The 15,845-nt window shown below is 36.2% G+C and overlaps 1 protein-coding gene across 11 annotated transcripts in view; it reads left to right on the plus strand.

The window, feature by feature from the left end:
- The window catches only part of ATP2C1 (ATPase secretory pathway Ca2+ transporting 1), a 152,123-nt gene that overhangs the window by 131,695 nt on the left and 4,583 nt on the right, over positions 1–15,845 (plus strand). For 7 of the 11 annotated variants that reach the window (XM_005600931.4, XM_003363157.5, XM_070238139.1 and 4 more), the window contains 5 exons: positions 262–378; positions 1,469–1,616; positions 2,133–2,228; positions 3,347–3,488; positions 4,852–4,976. In XM_005600931.4, coding sequence (XP_005600988.1) covers positions 262–378; positions 1,469–1,616; positions 2,133–2,228; positions 3,347–3,488; positions 4,852–4,976 — 628 coding nt within the window. The remainder of the gene's footprint in view (positions 1–261; positions 379–1,468; positions 1,617–2,132; positions 2,229–3,346; positions 3,489–4,851; positions 4,977–15,845) is intronic. The other 4 variants (XM_070238138.1, XM_070238140.1, XM_070238143.1 and 1 more) reach the window with 1 other exon arrangement.

Raw genomic sequence — 15,845 nt, forward strand, 5'->3', positions numbered from 1 at the left:
CATTGAAACCATTAACTGTTTATAACAACAACTATTCTGAACCCAATTTAAAAAATCTTCCTTTATTTGTTGTTGTTATGTAAACATCTTGAAAATCCTTTGTTAAAATGCTGTGGATTGTAAGGATTAACTCTTAGCTTCAAAATGTTCACATGAATGAAGCATAGGTTACTTGTAATGCTAAAAAGGTGAGTTGTAAAATTAGTAAGAATTATACTAGGCTGACAGATTTTTTTTTTTAATGACTCTTTTTTTCAACAGGAGTATAGCCGCATTAACTTTAATCTCACTGGCTACCTTAATGAACTTTCCTAATCCTCTCAACGCCATGCAGATATTGTGGATCAATATTATTATGGATGGACCTCCAGCTCAGAGGTAAAGGATTTTCTTCATGCATACATTAGAAAGACAAGGAAGGTGTGATATTCTGATAATCAAATTTTAAGACTTCATTCATGGACAGCATTGGAAATCTTTGCAGCAACATGTATGCTATAAATTGTGTGATGTGTGCATATCATTTATTCTTTTTGAGTGGCATTTGTGTGTTATGGATCTCCGCCTTTATACTGTGTTAGATGCCCAACCTTAAGTTGAGAACAGATCAGGAAACAGGTGTAGTCCCTGTCCTCAGGAAGTAAGCTTTCTGTTTCCTTTTTTTTGTTTGTTTTTGAGGAAGATTAGCCCTGAGCTAACTATTGCCAATCCTCCTCTTTTTGCTGAGGAAGACTGGCCCTGAGCTAACCTCCATGCCCATCTTCCTCTACTTTATACGTGGGACAGTTATCACAGCATGGATTTTGCCAAGTGGTGCCATGTCCACACCCAGGATCCAAACCAGCGAACCCCAGGCCGCTGAAGCAGAACATTCGAACTTATCTGCTGCGCCCCTGGGCTGTCCCCAGCTTTTTGTTTCTAAGAATGGGATGTAATGGAGAAATCTCTGAGTTTAGTGTTATTACCTAGGTTCTGTTGTCAGTTTTAGAAACTTTGGGAAAGTATTGAGGGATCTAAACATCCAAGTATTTTCTTTTTAGTAATGGGACCATAGAATTGCTTCCCAGCGCAGAGTAGTTGAGCGATGCATGTCAGTGGCCATTACAACAAATCATTCTAGTCGAAACCTCCTTGCATGAAAAATACTTCAAATTCCAGTTGTTAGGTCATGTATTTCAGGCCATATTTGAAATAAGTAAACTTATATGTAAATGAAATTGGATAATTTTTTGAAATTTGACCCTCAAAGTTTTATCAAGCTGTGCCAAATAAGAGTGAAAGAGGGAAGCGTGATAAAATCCTTGGTTATTTTCAAGTACGCATAGCCAAGGTTTTCTCTCTGATTCAACATTTTGTTTCCATAAGAAAGCATTTAGTTTCCTGGATAATTGAAGTTAGTGAGGTTGTGAGATTAACAAATCCAAACCTTAAAACTTTAAACTAATGCAATTTTCTGTTTGTTTTGAAGCCTTGGAGTAGAACCGGTGGATAAAGATGTCATTCGTAAACCTCCACGCAACTGGAAGGACAGCATTTTGACCAAAAACCTGATACTTAAAATACTTGTTTCATCAATAATCATTGTTTGTGGGACTTTGTTTGTCTTCTGGCGGGAGGTATATTCACTGGATAAACTGCTTTATTAATGTGCTCTGTGTGTGATAGGAGTCAGTGATTTTGGTATATTACATGAAGGCTGCAAAGTTAGGAGAACTCTGTGAAAAATGTAGTAAAACATATAAAAATAGTTTTGGGTTAATAGAATTCCTGATTCATTTATTAGAATAATTTCAATCTGCAGAGAAGTATCAGATACAATAAAAATTAATATATAAAAATTTGAAAAGTTAGAAAGTGAGTCTTTAATATGACTACTTTATTGTCATCAAAAAACAAGGTTGTTTTAGTATCCAACGCATGTTTTGTGAGAAGACTTTTTCCTTTACGTAGACTACAGCTATTCATTAGGTGACTTATTTAAATGGCGTATAGGAAATTTAGGTAGCTTATATGTTTTATATCTTGGACCAAAACTCTTTCACCCTAATGGAAAGAAAATATTACAGTTTTAAAAGCATGCCATATTTGTCCATTAAATTCAGCCACTGAAAATCATTTTTTCTTCTTGACAGCTACGAGACAATGTGATAACACCTCGAGACACAACAATGACCTTCACGTGCTTTGTGTTTTTCGACATGTTCAATGCACTAAGTTCCAGATCCCAGGTATGCTTAGGTGATCTTAGCTGACTGATTCAATTGGGTAGCGCACTCTCTAATTGTAAGTAGGCAAGGATTATGGGTTTTCAGTTTTGCTTGATTTTGTAGCCTCAGATACAGCGTGCCTACAAACATGTATCATGATGAAGATGGGGCATTCGGGGAGAAAAGCCCTACCTTTGACCAGAATATCACAGTAAATCCCAGGTGTCATTGCTTGATCTTTCTTCTTCCCATTCTTTTATTATCTGTAGCTATATGATAGGTTCGGTTAATGTCTGAGCATAGGACGAAGCTCATGGGTTCTGTTAAGACGGTGTTAGTCTCATTTTAGAAGAAAGTATTGTTACTACAAGAACAATTTCATACGTGTTAATTTTTTTCTGTTACTTCTGCCAGTGTGTCAAAGCTTAGGACATTTTAAATTTGCTTTTCTTCCCATGTTATATCTTAAGGTGTGATTGCCTTTTTTTGATGGAAGTGCTTTGATGGAAAATAATGGGCTAGAACCTAATGATACTTTTTCAGAGCATATTGTTTTTGAAAACTAGTTCCATTTGAGTCCTGACTATTCGTTTTAATTTTACAGGACCTTATGAATCCTTAACTATATCTGTTATCTTTTGCCATGCTACAACTTTCCAAGTACAGTGAATTGTCATTAATTTAGGCTAATTTTTGAAGAAGCTATAGTATTCATGTTTTGTTTTGTGAAGGGCAGTTTAACTTTTTCAGTACACACATAACTGGGTCCTTTCTTCAAGAAAGTTTTATAGATTATCTACTTTAATGGATAGAAATGATTTAGCAAAATAATCATATATAAATAAAGTTTCAAATGCTTTGCAATGCTAAAGTAAGTTTTCTTTCTTTGTATTTTATTTATTTACTTTTTATAGCATCACTCTTTTAAAGAAAGCCCTTTCTTGATAATGAGAGGCTGCTTTAAAATTTACCCTATTCCGTCTGAATTATTCCAAAATAATACTTAAGATTAAGAGATTTCATGGTACCACCATTCTAAAGTTCAGTTCAGCTTATTAAAAATTGGAGATAAATGTAATAATAAAGAAGTTGTTTCCAGGACCAAGGAGTAATAATTGAACTCTCTGCTCTGCCAACAGACCAAGTCTGTGTTTGAGATTGGACTCTGCAGTAATAAAATGTTTTGCTACGCAGTTCTTGGATCCATCATGGGACAATTATTAGTTATTTACTTTCCTCCACTCCAGAAAGTTTTTCAGACTGAGAGCCTAAGTATACTGGGTAAAGAAAATGTTAACTTTATAGTTTATATATTTTAGATGAATTTTATTTTCTAATACCTTTGTTCTAACAAAATTTTTCTTTTAAAAAGTAAAATAAGGGGCTGGCCTGGTGGCATAGTGGTTAATTTCACTTATTCTGCTTTGGCGGCTCAGGGTTTGTGGGTTTGGATCCTGGTTGCAGACCTACACACTGCTCATCAAGCCAAGCTGTGGCAGCGTCCCACATACAAAAAATAGAGGAAGATGGGCACAGATGTTAGCTCAGGGTCAATCTTCCTCACCCAAGAAAACAAAAAAGTGAAATAAGAAAAGTGACTGACTTGATTTGGAATAGTGGTGTGCTCTACTTTCTTCATTTGGAGAAGTTGAGGGGAGTCACTCTAACTACATTTTTTAACCTTTTGATAATTTTTTTATACGTTATCAATTGTCAAAGTCATATTTGTTGATCCTGAAATGGAGCAAATCAAAACTTGTTACAGAATAATTGTAGTTTGTAACTTTTCAGTCTTGTATGAAGAAAAAACTAGATTTAAGCTCACTGGAAACCAAATTGCTCTTTAAAATTAAATTTTGGTAAACAAATATTTCACTCTTCTTACTTGTTAATTTGCATATTCTTCTTTTATGAGTACGGTACATTTAAAAATTAATCTTCCTATGTAAGTGTGAGGACTCATGTGTTTTTATGGTAGTGCTATTTTTAATTAGATTTTTAAGTTAATTTGAATATTTATGAAAATAAGTTATTCAGCCTTATTGCATTTTTCAAGTTAAAGTTTACCTTGAAGTTGAACTAATTTAATTTCAGTATTTTAATTTCATATTCACATTCCTTCCTCTTTAAAAAGAGATGGCGTTTTAAGGAGACAGCTGCAGTTTTTCAAGCAGTAAATAAGAATGAGATATTGTGGATGCTTTTGTAAAGACATGATCTTTAATCAATAAGTTCTTCTGGCTTTCAAATGGAATAGGTGCAAATTTCTAAGTAATCTTCAGATAGGCATTTTTCAATCAGGTTAGTTACCACTGATGTAGTAAATGGAAAACTCCTCTTGCTTGTGTTGCTGTTAAAGGTTACGGTTATGAGGTTACAGTTCAGGGAAAGTAGTCATGGGACTTGGATTCTAGTTCTCTGGCTGCTGCCTTTCTGAGCTGTGTGATATTCAATAAGTCACTTAATACCTTTGTATCTTACTTTCCTTACTTTTAAACTGAGGTTAATGTGTCTGCCTCATGAATGGTTTTGAAACCATTTACATATGTAAAAAAGTGGTAAAATGCTATAAAAAAGTAAGCTATTAAGCTTTGCAACTCTAAGTTGCAAAGAATTGTAAAATGCAACTTATTTTCTCTTGCAGATCTGCTGTTTCTTTTGGGTCTCACCTCATCAGTGTGCATAGTGGCTGAAATTATAAAGAAGGTTGAAAGGAGCAGGGAAAAGATCCAGAAGCATGTTAGTTCGACATCGTCGTCTTTTCTTGAAGTATGATGCATATTGCATTCTTTTATTTGCAAACTAGGAATTGCAGTCTGAGGATCATTTAGAAGGGCAAGTTCACGAGGATAATGAAGATTTGAGAACTTTTTAACTTTTCGTTGACTAAAAATGAGCATTAATGTTAAAGACTTGATTTGAGACTTTAACCTGCTGGCAGTCCCAAATGAAATTATGCAACTTTGATAACATATTCCTTGATTTAAATTGGCTTTTGCAATTGAGTGAAACTTTATAAAGCATATGGGCAGTTATTTAATTTAAGAAAAAGGTAAAAGCTGAACCACCTTCTGCACTTAAAGAGGTCTAACAGTACAAATACACTATCTTAGATAGATATAAATATTTTTTTTTATTTTTAAATATTGTACTATTTATGGTGGTGGGGCTTTCTTACTAATACACAAATAAATTTCATCATTTCAAAGGCATTCTATTTGGTTTAGAAGTTGATTCCCAGGAGTGCCGTATTTCAGCTACTGTATTTCCTTTTTCCTGCAATGTAAGCAGCTCAGATACCTTGTGTTACCATTTTTGTATCTCAAGTTTTTTGCACAGGATATGACCACTGTCAGATCACTGTTCTTTTCTTTCTTTTTGTGATTGAAAAGCCTATACTGCAATTTGAAGTAAATGTTTGCTTTTCTTAGTAAGTGTAAATGGTTGCTTTTTTTTATTTTTATTTTTTTAGGTCTGAGTCTTTGGTCTAGCAAAATTAGTACAGGGCTCTCAAGTGGCATTCTAGTTAGGGTAGCCATATCTGTAATTAACAGTCATAGAGTCAAAAATATTTAAGACTGATTGGGCTGAAATTTATAACAAGTTATATTAACATGTTATGCCTTCTTTTTGAATTAAATATAAATACATAATTTGTCAAATTATCATTTTGTCATTCCCTTAATATAAATCCAAGTACCTCAACTGAATAACTGAATTTTAGTGTTTTTAATGTCTTCTTATGTGTTTAAACATCTTTTTTAGGAAATAGAGTGCTATAATTACAGAATTAAAAAACCCCAACCCCAAACAAATGGTTTCAGAACCAGAGTATACGTGGAAGATCCTGTGCTGGCCTTGCTCTTCATGTATCTGCAGCTTCTTTGGCCTAGATTGCAGCACAGTTCTGAGTCTGTCTCCCTTCTCCTACTTGCGTCATTTGTTCTCTGCCCTCTTTCTGTTTCTTTGAACATCCTAGAGAAATAGATGGATTTGTTCTTGTAATGCCATCAGTTTTAATAATAGCTTGATGAGGTGTAGGTAATTTGTTTTGATGGTGCAGCAAATTTGGGCCAGAAATTCAAAATTAGAAATCCATTTCCTGTTGAATATTTCTCTGAAGCAGAAATGAGTCTCAAATTCTTGCATGTTTAATTCTTCTTGAAGTTAGTGAGTTTTATATTTTATAATTATTCTCTCCATTTTTTAAACTGTCAGGATAAATCACTCTCTAGTTTTTATCACCAGTATTCAACTGCCAGTTTTAGCACTGAAATATTGTTGTTAATGATAGGGAAAATATCTATTCTTTGAGTCCTTGTTAGTGAAACAGTTGAGTATAAAGAGCTGAGATGTCTTCAGTTTATTCTGCTTTATCCTTTAAGGCTCACTAGTTAGATCTACATTGTTCCATCTCATTAGATGGAACATGGGAGCCTATTGTTTAGTCGGCTTTATCTTTAGTGACGTGTTGTCTCATAACTAAATTTTGTAATGATTTTTCTTTTGTTACAAAGACTTGAAATACATATTAAGTGCATGTCAGTCTTTTGCTTTGCATTTTAAGTTCACAGTATGACTCATATGAAATAAATATGCCTATCCTTTTGTTCTGTTCTTGAACCAAAAAAAAAAGGACTTCTTTTCATAAGTTAATGACCTTCCAGTTGGAACTGTTAACATTAAAATCATACGGATTTTGAAGATAGAGAAATTAGGCAGTATTTATAGTACATCCAATCTGTGATTTAAAAAGAAGTGAAATGTACAGTACAGATATCCTATATCCGAGTTTCAATTTTCTAATATTACAACAACAAATTAGTGTGTTTATATATCTATCTTTCATAGTATATTATTCAAATTAGCATGGATAATTTAAATGCACTAGTGTCTAAAGTTTAAATTTTTGCCCCATTTCCTATCACTGGGACTTGCTTGAGTCCCTAATAATACTGACTTACTGGACTTTTCCCTGTTAGACCATCAGATGAAGTTATTTGGCTCCACAGTGATTAAACATCAGGGAAGAAAAGAAAGGAATTTGAAATAATTCACCAATTAGGTAGACATTTCTCAAATGATTAAAACTGGCTGCAGAGAAGGCTTAGTGTGTTCTCTGATATTTGTATTGGGCTGCTGCATGACCCAGAGATGAAACACAGTGAAACCAGACAACATATCCCCCAACCCCCTCCTCAGGATACAGGCTTTTTTGTAATAGCAGTAACCACACTCACAAAGATAAAACACATTTTTTTACCTTTTATACCAATGCAAGGTACATCTTTTACATTGGTAGTCTTTCTGAAATCACTTTTTGATCTCTTTTATATAGGACATAAATAGAGTGACTGTTGGCCATACTCAAAATAGTTTCTCAGTGAAATGAATTGGTGGCAAACAATAAATATATCTAAGAACTTTAATTTAGTTTAACTTGCTTTCCGCCTTTGTCACTTGGCAATTCATGTGCATTTTACTTCCACATATGACTCACCCAAAAACTTAAGATGACTTGATTGTCAATTCAGTAAACCTTTATTTAGTAGCTGGAGTGTGCTCAGAATAGAAAGGTGATGGCATCCTTGCCCTTCAAGAGCTCATGAACAGGGTTAGCAGAGGATCTAACTGTTAACAAGCTGTTTCATGAAAGTTAGTAGTGATCATTGCACATTTATTTTAAAAATAGATGTTCATTAAAGTGAATCCAGCACATATTTTACTGGAAATTTCCCTTGATGTTGGCATTTGGAAATCTTTGAAATGCCTTTTTAGACTAAGCTACAATCCAGTCAGCTGATTTGCATAATAAAACATAGTGTGGATAAATATTAATCCTAACTGGTATGTCACTGGACAAACCGATCATTCTGATAATTAAGCTTTGTTGAGCCCAGTTAGCACTTGGCATGACTTGACTCTTGTTGGCCAACCTTATTTTGAGTTTTGGTTTTCGGGGTTGGTTGTTGTTAGTAATGGATAATAGTTAACCAGTCCTTGATATTAATGTAGATATGACAGTCTGCAAACATTGTTGTAGGTTTAGATTTATAAAGAAATAAGAAGTAGTATCCTGGCTTTGGGAAGTTCTCAGTCTTAACTCTGGAGACCAATGTGAAATGTATCTGGTATAGTAATAAATGCTACCCCAAATGCTCCAGTAGCCAAAGGAGAGAATAACTTCATGAGAAGAGGTTGTCAAAGAAATTTCCTAGAACTAGTGGCATCTGAATCAAGCCTTAAGTTGGGAATCTCCAGCTGAGAAGCAGCAGGACATTGTAACCAAACAGCACAGCCTCTGCAGAGGTGTTGGTGGGGGCTGGAAGGACAGATGAAAACCACATGGAGTTTTGGGCTGTTAAGGCAGAAGGTACATAATGTGAGGGGTTGGACAGATAGGCAGGAGCCTAGGGGTGAAGGCAAATTTGACTTGTAGCATGCTGGAGTGTTTCAAGAGTGTGATGTGAGTTTGAATGTTTGTGTTGAACATGCTGATGGAAACACAGAGGGTGGATTGTAAAGACAGGGAGACTGATTAGAGAGGTGTAGAAGCTTAAAGGGTAGAGGGACTAACTGAGCTGTGGTAGTCAATGTGCAGAGAAAGGCACGCAATTTCTGTCTTCTAAGAGAGAGCATTGACATGACCAGAGAGAAGAAAAGGAAAACGTGGAAGATAACCCAGTTAGTTTCTGGCTTTCTGCCTTGGATGGTAGAGCTATTGGGAGAATTACCAAAGCTTAGCAGTCTATAGTGGGACACACATCAATCTGAAATGTGAAGTTTGTGGTGTCCTTTAGACTTCCCAGTGGGCATGTTAGATGAGGTTTCTAGCACAGAATGATTTAAAGCCATGGCTGACTAATTGTAATGTAGTAGGAAAAGAATTTCTTGTTATAAGCATCAATTTTTTTTTTTTTGGCTAAAACTAAAGCAATAAATGACTGTAAACTTAGCTTTGACAGAATAGGTATTTTTTTAAAAGTAGTTTCTTTAGTATAGTTATTAAGAAATAGCAACAGTTATATAAATTCAAAATATAGGGAGAAAAGATAACATTTCAGCCTCCTGTGTTATAGAGCTGTCAAAGTGATTCTGTTATTAAGATTACCGCCTGATAAACACTAATCTGAATTATTGGTAGCAGATCTTTTTGATATTTGCAGTAAGACACTCTTAAGAGGTGAGAGAATATATATAGCAAAGAACTGCATGGCTTAGACTGAGATTTGCTGTGTATTGAAACCCAATAAGTGAATAGCAGTAACATTAGAAAATAGCTACTTCAAACAAGTAATTTATGGCAGGAAAGTAGAAAATGTTAATTTCTTCTCTTTCCTTTTCTATTTTACTCATAATTCTTCCTTGGATCTTTCTAGCTTCACATTCCACACAATGGTCCAACAACAATCTACTTACCAGTCTTTTTGGACAGTATTTCAAATTGAAACCCTTGTTTCTCTGCCTCAATTTTGAGAATCAGAATTTTTACCTGTTCTTCAAAGCCCAGGTGAAGAGCCAACCAGGATGGCCTTTTCAGATTGCTCTAAAGATATGTGGGGGTGTGTGTGTGTGTGTTATATGGTTTCTTTTAAATACTATTAAGAATAAATGCAGCCATAAGTTTGGGCATGAAATTGTGGGATTTTATCTTTTAGAAAGCATTAAAAAATGTAAGTCCAAGTCACTTCAGTGATAGCTAGACAGAAATTTGATAGAAACTTTTCATTCACAATAAATTTAAGTGGTTAAATTTGAGGAGGAAAATGAAAAATATTTGAGCCGTTAGTTTTGATCCTTATAAATTCTTTTCTGATCTAAACCTGCCAGTGTTCCTGTGTACACCTGAGTGTAGTAACTGCCTGTATTTGTACAGCTGCTCCAGGTAGACAGTGTTTAATGCACAGGTCACTGTATACACCTGACTTTGCCATTCCTATCCCTTTTTGCTCAAGTCTAGCCAAATTGACAAATATCCTGGCAAAGGCCCACATTTCTGTGGCGGCCCCGTTGCTCTTACGCCTGGCAGAACTGCCTTTCATATCTAAATCAAGGTTGCCCCATCACCTTTATTTCTTCAGCAATAATTGCATCTTTCCACTTAGTAACCTTCTGAGTGGAAACCACGTCCCTCAGTATTAACAGCACACAGTGCGGGGAAATTGGTCAAATTGTTCTGCATGAGCCTAGAGGTCCATTTTTGGGTTCTGAGTATTTCCAACTTTTGAAGTCAAAACAAACTCTGCTTTTTTTTTTTTTTTAAATACCAATCCAGTAAACTATATTAAAAGCAATTTTCTATCAAGGCCTTCCATATGGTAAGTATACTGAAATGCCCGTTAATTGAGAAGTAACCGTTTGGTGCCATCTTATGGTCATAAAGAAAATACTGTAATGCCTTGACCATTTGCTCTTTTTCAAGTCTGCATCTTAAAAGGATAAAAAGAAAAAACTTATGTGAGTCTTACAAAGTATCCTTGGGACAATATATAGCAGGCCCCACCCAAATGATTGTAGAAAATGTATGCTTGATAAGAAAAACAAGACAAACTTTACATTTAAGCATTATTAGATTAATTTCTAAGGAGTTATAAATGAGTACATTTTCATGTTCTTTTCTCATATTGATCCATATGGCTGCATAATAGGATTGCATTAGAATTTATAAGTATCTTTCTACATGGAGCAGGTCTGGGTGGCCCATTAATTAACTAAAGGTGTTACGAGTTAGGGAAACAGTTTATTTTAATAATTCCTTAACTGACCCTCATGGGACTACTGATTTAGTTTTGGGGTGGACCCACTATGGCCTGCAGGCCAAATCCATCTGCTGCTGGATTTGTACATAAAGTTTTGTTGGAATACAGCTATGCACATTCATTTACGTATTATTTATCACTGCTTTCATGCTACAACAGTAGAGGTGAGTAGTTACAACAGAGACCATATAGAGCCTACTAAACCTAAAATATTTACTTTCTGGCCTTTACAGGAAAAGGTTGCCTACTCATATAGGTATTCAAAAAGAGGAAAATAAGTCTGTGCATTGCATTCAGTGGACCAGAAAGAGAGTGGCATCAATTTTCTCTACCCTCCAATTCCCAACAGGATGTTCTTTCTGGGATGGATACACTTGATACTAGATTTGATGTCAGTGACTACTCTGAGTCTCCACCAAGGCTCCTATGTGGAGAAAGAATCTCAGTCTGTTCTCAGAACATCATCAATAGGGAGGATATGCCAGCTGTTATCAGTCCCACCTCATCACCAAGGCTCCTTGTTCATATAATGGGTGGAGTGTCCTGATCTGTTGTTCCATCTGAATTGTGGTTCTCATCACACAGACACACACACACACAGACACACCCACTCATGTAAGCTTTTATTGTAGAGTTGGATGTACAAGTGAAGTGGAGGCTTCCCTCTCATTGGCTCTTTCCTCCTAACACAAACACAGAAACAGGTTTAATTTGAGAAGGCTAAAGTATATTTTCTTGCTTAGGGAAGACAAAGTTTAGTAATAGTAGAAACCAAAATATCCTGTCAGCCCAGTCTTAGGGAAAAATACACTCTAACTCATTTTCTCAGAACAGAACATTCTAAACCAAAACATCTTTGCATCCTATTTATCACATTTCTTAGGTAAAGTTATGACAATATTTCTTCGTGAATTCCTCTTAAAGTCCACCCTTGGCCATCTGACTTATTATTTTACAAAACAGTTTATGGTTATGGTAATAGTGTCAGTTTCTTTAGTTTGTCTTTAAGGAAACAACTTGCACAGATCTGGGAGGTTTCTGAAGGGCTGCTGTACTTTGTGATTGGGAACTTGGGTTTGTCGATGTCACCATTCCTGGAATTTGATACCACACTCCCTGTCCACCATTTTTACTTGTTTGTCATCGTTTCTTGGTGCAAGACAAGGGAACATCAGAAGTTTGCTCTCTTAATGCCATCCTTCTTAGAGGCTTCAACCTTTACAAACATTTCTCTGATTATAATAGTACAACATACTCCTTGGAGATACTCATAAATAGAGGCGTAGAGGAGGAAAACATCTCATAATCTCATCACCCAAAGACTTTAACCTAGGCTTCAGACGTATATCCAGCTGCCTAGCAGACGTCTCCACTTAAGCACCTGAAAGGTATGTCTAACTTAAAATATCCACAACAAAACCCCTGGTCCCCCCACTTCCCGACTACACCCCACCCTACACAAATGAATGACAACTGAAGAGGGAATCTGAAAACAGAGTTCTGTATTTTAATGAAGGCATAAAAATGCTGTATTACTATAGCAATTTTAGCAATAATTTGCAGCAGTTTTCATTGGTATATTTACAAACTCCCAGTTTTTCAAAGTAATGTTAATGTATTTACTCAAAAAAAAGTTTCCACATCTGAGCAAGTTCACCGTTAACAAGTAGATTACTCCACATATCCTCTTCTCTATCATGAAATATAGTTAATTGCGCTGTATCCAGGATAGCGAGCATTGAGACACTGTGCAAAGCAGACTGTTTTTCCTGTAAACATCTTTTGATTTATTCCCCCATAATGTGTAACACACATGAACTAGACAGAGATACGGTGAGAGTAATACATCGACAAACACGTGGCAGTTTTTCAAGAAGAACCAGCACCTCAGTTAATCCTCCAAAAAGTGCTAATCATATGTAAAAACAAACTGGAAAAGTTTTCCTAATCTTGTATGCTAGCTCACGTGGTGGCATAATCTTTTCAGAGTCAAATGATTCAGTCGTATAAATTATCAAAAATCTGACATTGATACATTCCAATCAGCTTTTTTTCTTTTTTGCAAAAACATTCCTAGGTGTTCTCTGATCCTGATAACAATAGGTTATACTGTACACAGAAATCTCCAAGTGTCTCCAAAGTGGTAATGGGAAAATTGTTTCTTAAAATATATGTATACATAAATATATAAATATTGAGAGAAAGCTATAGCTATTTTAACCAGATACCTAAAATGTTATCAAGACTAGTAAGGAATAAAAGTGATTGCCTGTGCATTGCAACATGTTCATGTGAAATTTGATTTCTCTCCCTGAAAACTGAATCCAGTGAAACTAACTGGAAACACTTTTCCATATATTACCTCATTCATCTCTCTCTCCCATTTTAACAGACTGGTACATGTCATGCCTTTGAATTTTAACACTCCCTTCCTCAGCATGAGGTTCTCATCTTAGAATTTTTAATGTTGGATGGGCTTGAATTTTAGCGTCATTCAGACCTGGAAAGAAATGCCAAAGCAATTTATCCTGTATGCCTCAGAAGGCTGTTGCTGAAAGTAGGGAGGCATCTTTTTAATACATGTGTCCAAAATAAATAGTATTTAATTTCAAATTGGTACAAGGTGCAGAATGATTTTCAGCTGTCTTGACTGAAATGTATCAACGAAAGACATTACGAGATAAATACCAACTATCCCACATCCACCTCACTAAAAATACAAGGTTGCTATGTTTGGAGTTAGGTGCTGGTGAGAGTTTCTCCTTTTACAAAAGTGAAATTATTTCTTCTGGTCTTGGGGGCGACTGCTTTCCAGGTTCTGGTCTGGGTTCATCCTGTACCAGCCAGCCAAGTAGTACATGCTGGAGAGCGGCACCCAGTGAACTCTGGAAATGTCACTAAGGGGAACAGCTAGGTTTGGCCTCCTTAGGGTTATGGGCTAGGGCCAGGATATAACTCTGGCAGTTGCAGGAAGAGGAAATTTCCAGAAAGTGGGTAATAGCTGCTCTTAATTTTTACCTGTCTTTAAACACATCCAGGGCTCTTTCAAATTGGGTTTTAAAACTCTGCAAAAAATTCCTTGATGACAAGAAAAGTGGGCAGGAGGGGCACAAGTACTCACATACGAATAGTTCCTTCTGGTCTTTTTTCATTATTTTCTGAGATTGAGTCTGGCTGCCTGTTCACATTCTGGCATTTCTCCCCTCTTTCTGGGGTGGCTTCAGCCTGACAGCTCTGGTGCAGTTGCTTTAATAGTCTCACATCCTTCCCTTGTCATCTTAGTCACAGTTGATAGTGTTGACCTCCTTTGCTTCTGCAAAATTCTGCTATTAGCTCTGGCCATCGCTGGTCTCCTGGTGCCGTGATCTTTCTGCTCAGCATCTTCTCACTTCTTCCTAGATCCTTTGCTTTGTTCTTGGTTTCCATGTGTGGATGTAACAAACCAATAATGGCTATCATTTATTGCATGTTTTTCGTGCCAGACACTGTGCTAAGTAACTTAAAAGTGTATGTCATTTTATTCTTAGACAACAATTTGAACTATTCTGATCCTCATTTTATAGATAGGGTAACCGAGGCATAGTCATTGATTCATTTATTTTATGCACAAGGGAGGAAAAAATAATTCAAGACTTTTCTAGCCATACAAGTCTTTATCTTTTAAAATTGTTATTAATTTGAATTAGAAATCCAAATTCAAATACTAAAGTTAATGTGAATTCTTTTTTGTCCTATCAATTATTGTAAAAGGCCTTTAGAGTTTGTATTTACAGGATATATATTAAACTTTATAAGTCCAGGTATCTCAAAAATGGCTTGTACAAATAACTTTCAAGTATAATTTAATTACAACTAAACACAGATCCTAATTACATTATAGTGTTTTTCTCTCTCCAATTTTATTCCTAAAATTTATTCATCTTTGCTATCCAGAGTTCCTTTTGTTACTTAAACTGCTAATTAAAAACATATTCCAAAGCCTCCGGTGAGATTTCATTAGCTAGAACTGAATCAGAAAGAGGAAGACCTAAAGACTTGATTGAAAACATAGGAAACAGTTTTTCCAAAAGGAATACAGGACATACTGCATTCTGCTTCTACACAGGTGCTTCCACTGCCTCCTCTACCTCATCTGAATTACATCCCTGTCTCTTACAGCCAAGCTCAAAAGCCAGATCTGAGAATCCTCTGATTTAACCTCTCCTCATCCTGGCGAAGCCAGCCCTGGTGGTCTAGTGGTTAAGATTCAGCGCTCTCACTGTTGTAGCCTGCGGTTGTTGCCTGGTCAGGAATCATACCACCCGTCTGTTGGTTGTCATACTGGGTGGCTGCATGTTGCTGTGATGCTGAAAGCTATGCCACTAGTTTTTCACATACCAGCAGGCTCAGCCTTGGTAGGCAGGTTTCAGCAGAGCTTCCAGACTAGACAGACTAGGAAGAAGGACCTGGCTGCCAATTTCTGAAAAGATCGGCCTTGAAAACCCTATGAAAAGCAGTGGAGCACGTCTGGTACAGTGCTGGAAGGGGAGAGGATGGTGCAAAAAGACCACGCAGGGTTCCACTCTGCTGTCCACAGGGTCGCTAGGAGTCGGAATCAGTTTGATGGCACTAACAACAAAAAAACCATCCTAGTAATTACTGTCTTCTTACTGTAACATTCAGTCTGCACTGCACCATTTTGCACCTGACAGATTACTTCATGAATTGTTCACTTAATTCATTGTGTGGTGTCTCCCCAGCACCTTACACAAGTATGACTGGAGGGTCAGGTGCTGTGTCATATTTCTTTGGTAAACCCCCTCAGATACCTCGTGGAGGGCTTGTGACCTCTCATTTAATACATACAGAAGATATATCCCGGGGTAGGTAACTTTCCTGA

The sequence above is a fragment of the Equus caballus genome, chromosome 16 (genome assembly GCF_041296265.1).
Source record: "Equus caballus isolate H_3958 breed thoroughbred chromosome 16, TB-T2T, whole genome shotgun sequence".
Classification (NCBI taxonomy): Eukaryota; Metazoa; Chordata; class Mammalia; order Perissodactyla; family Equidae; genus Equus; species Equus caballus.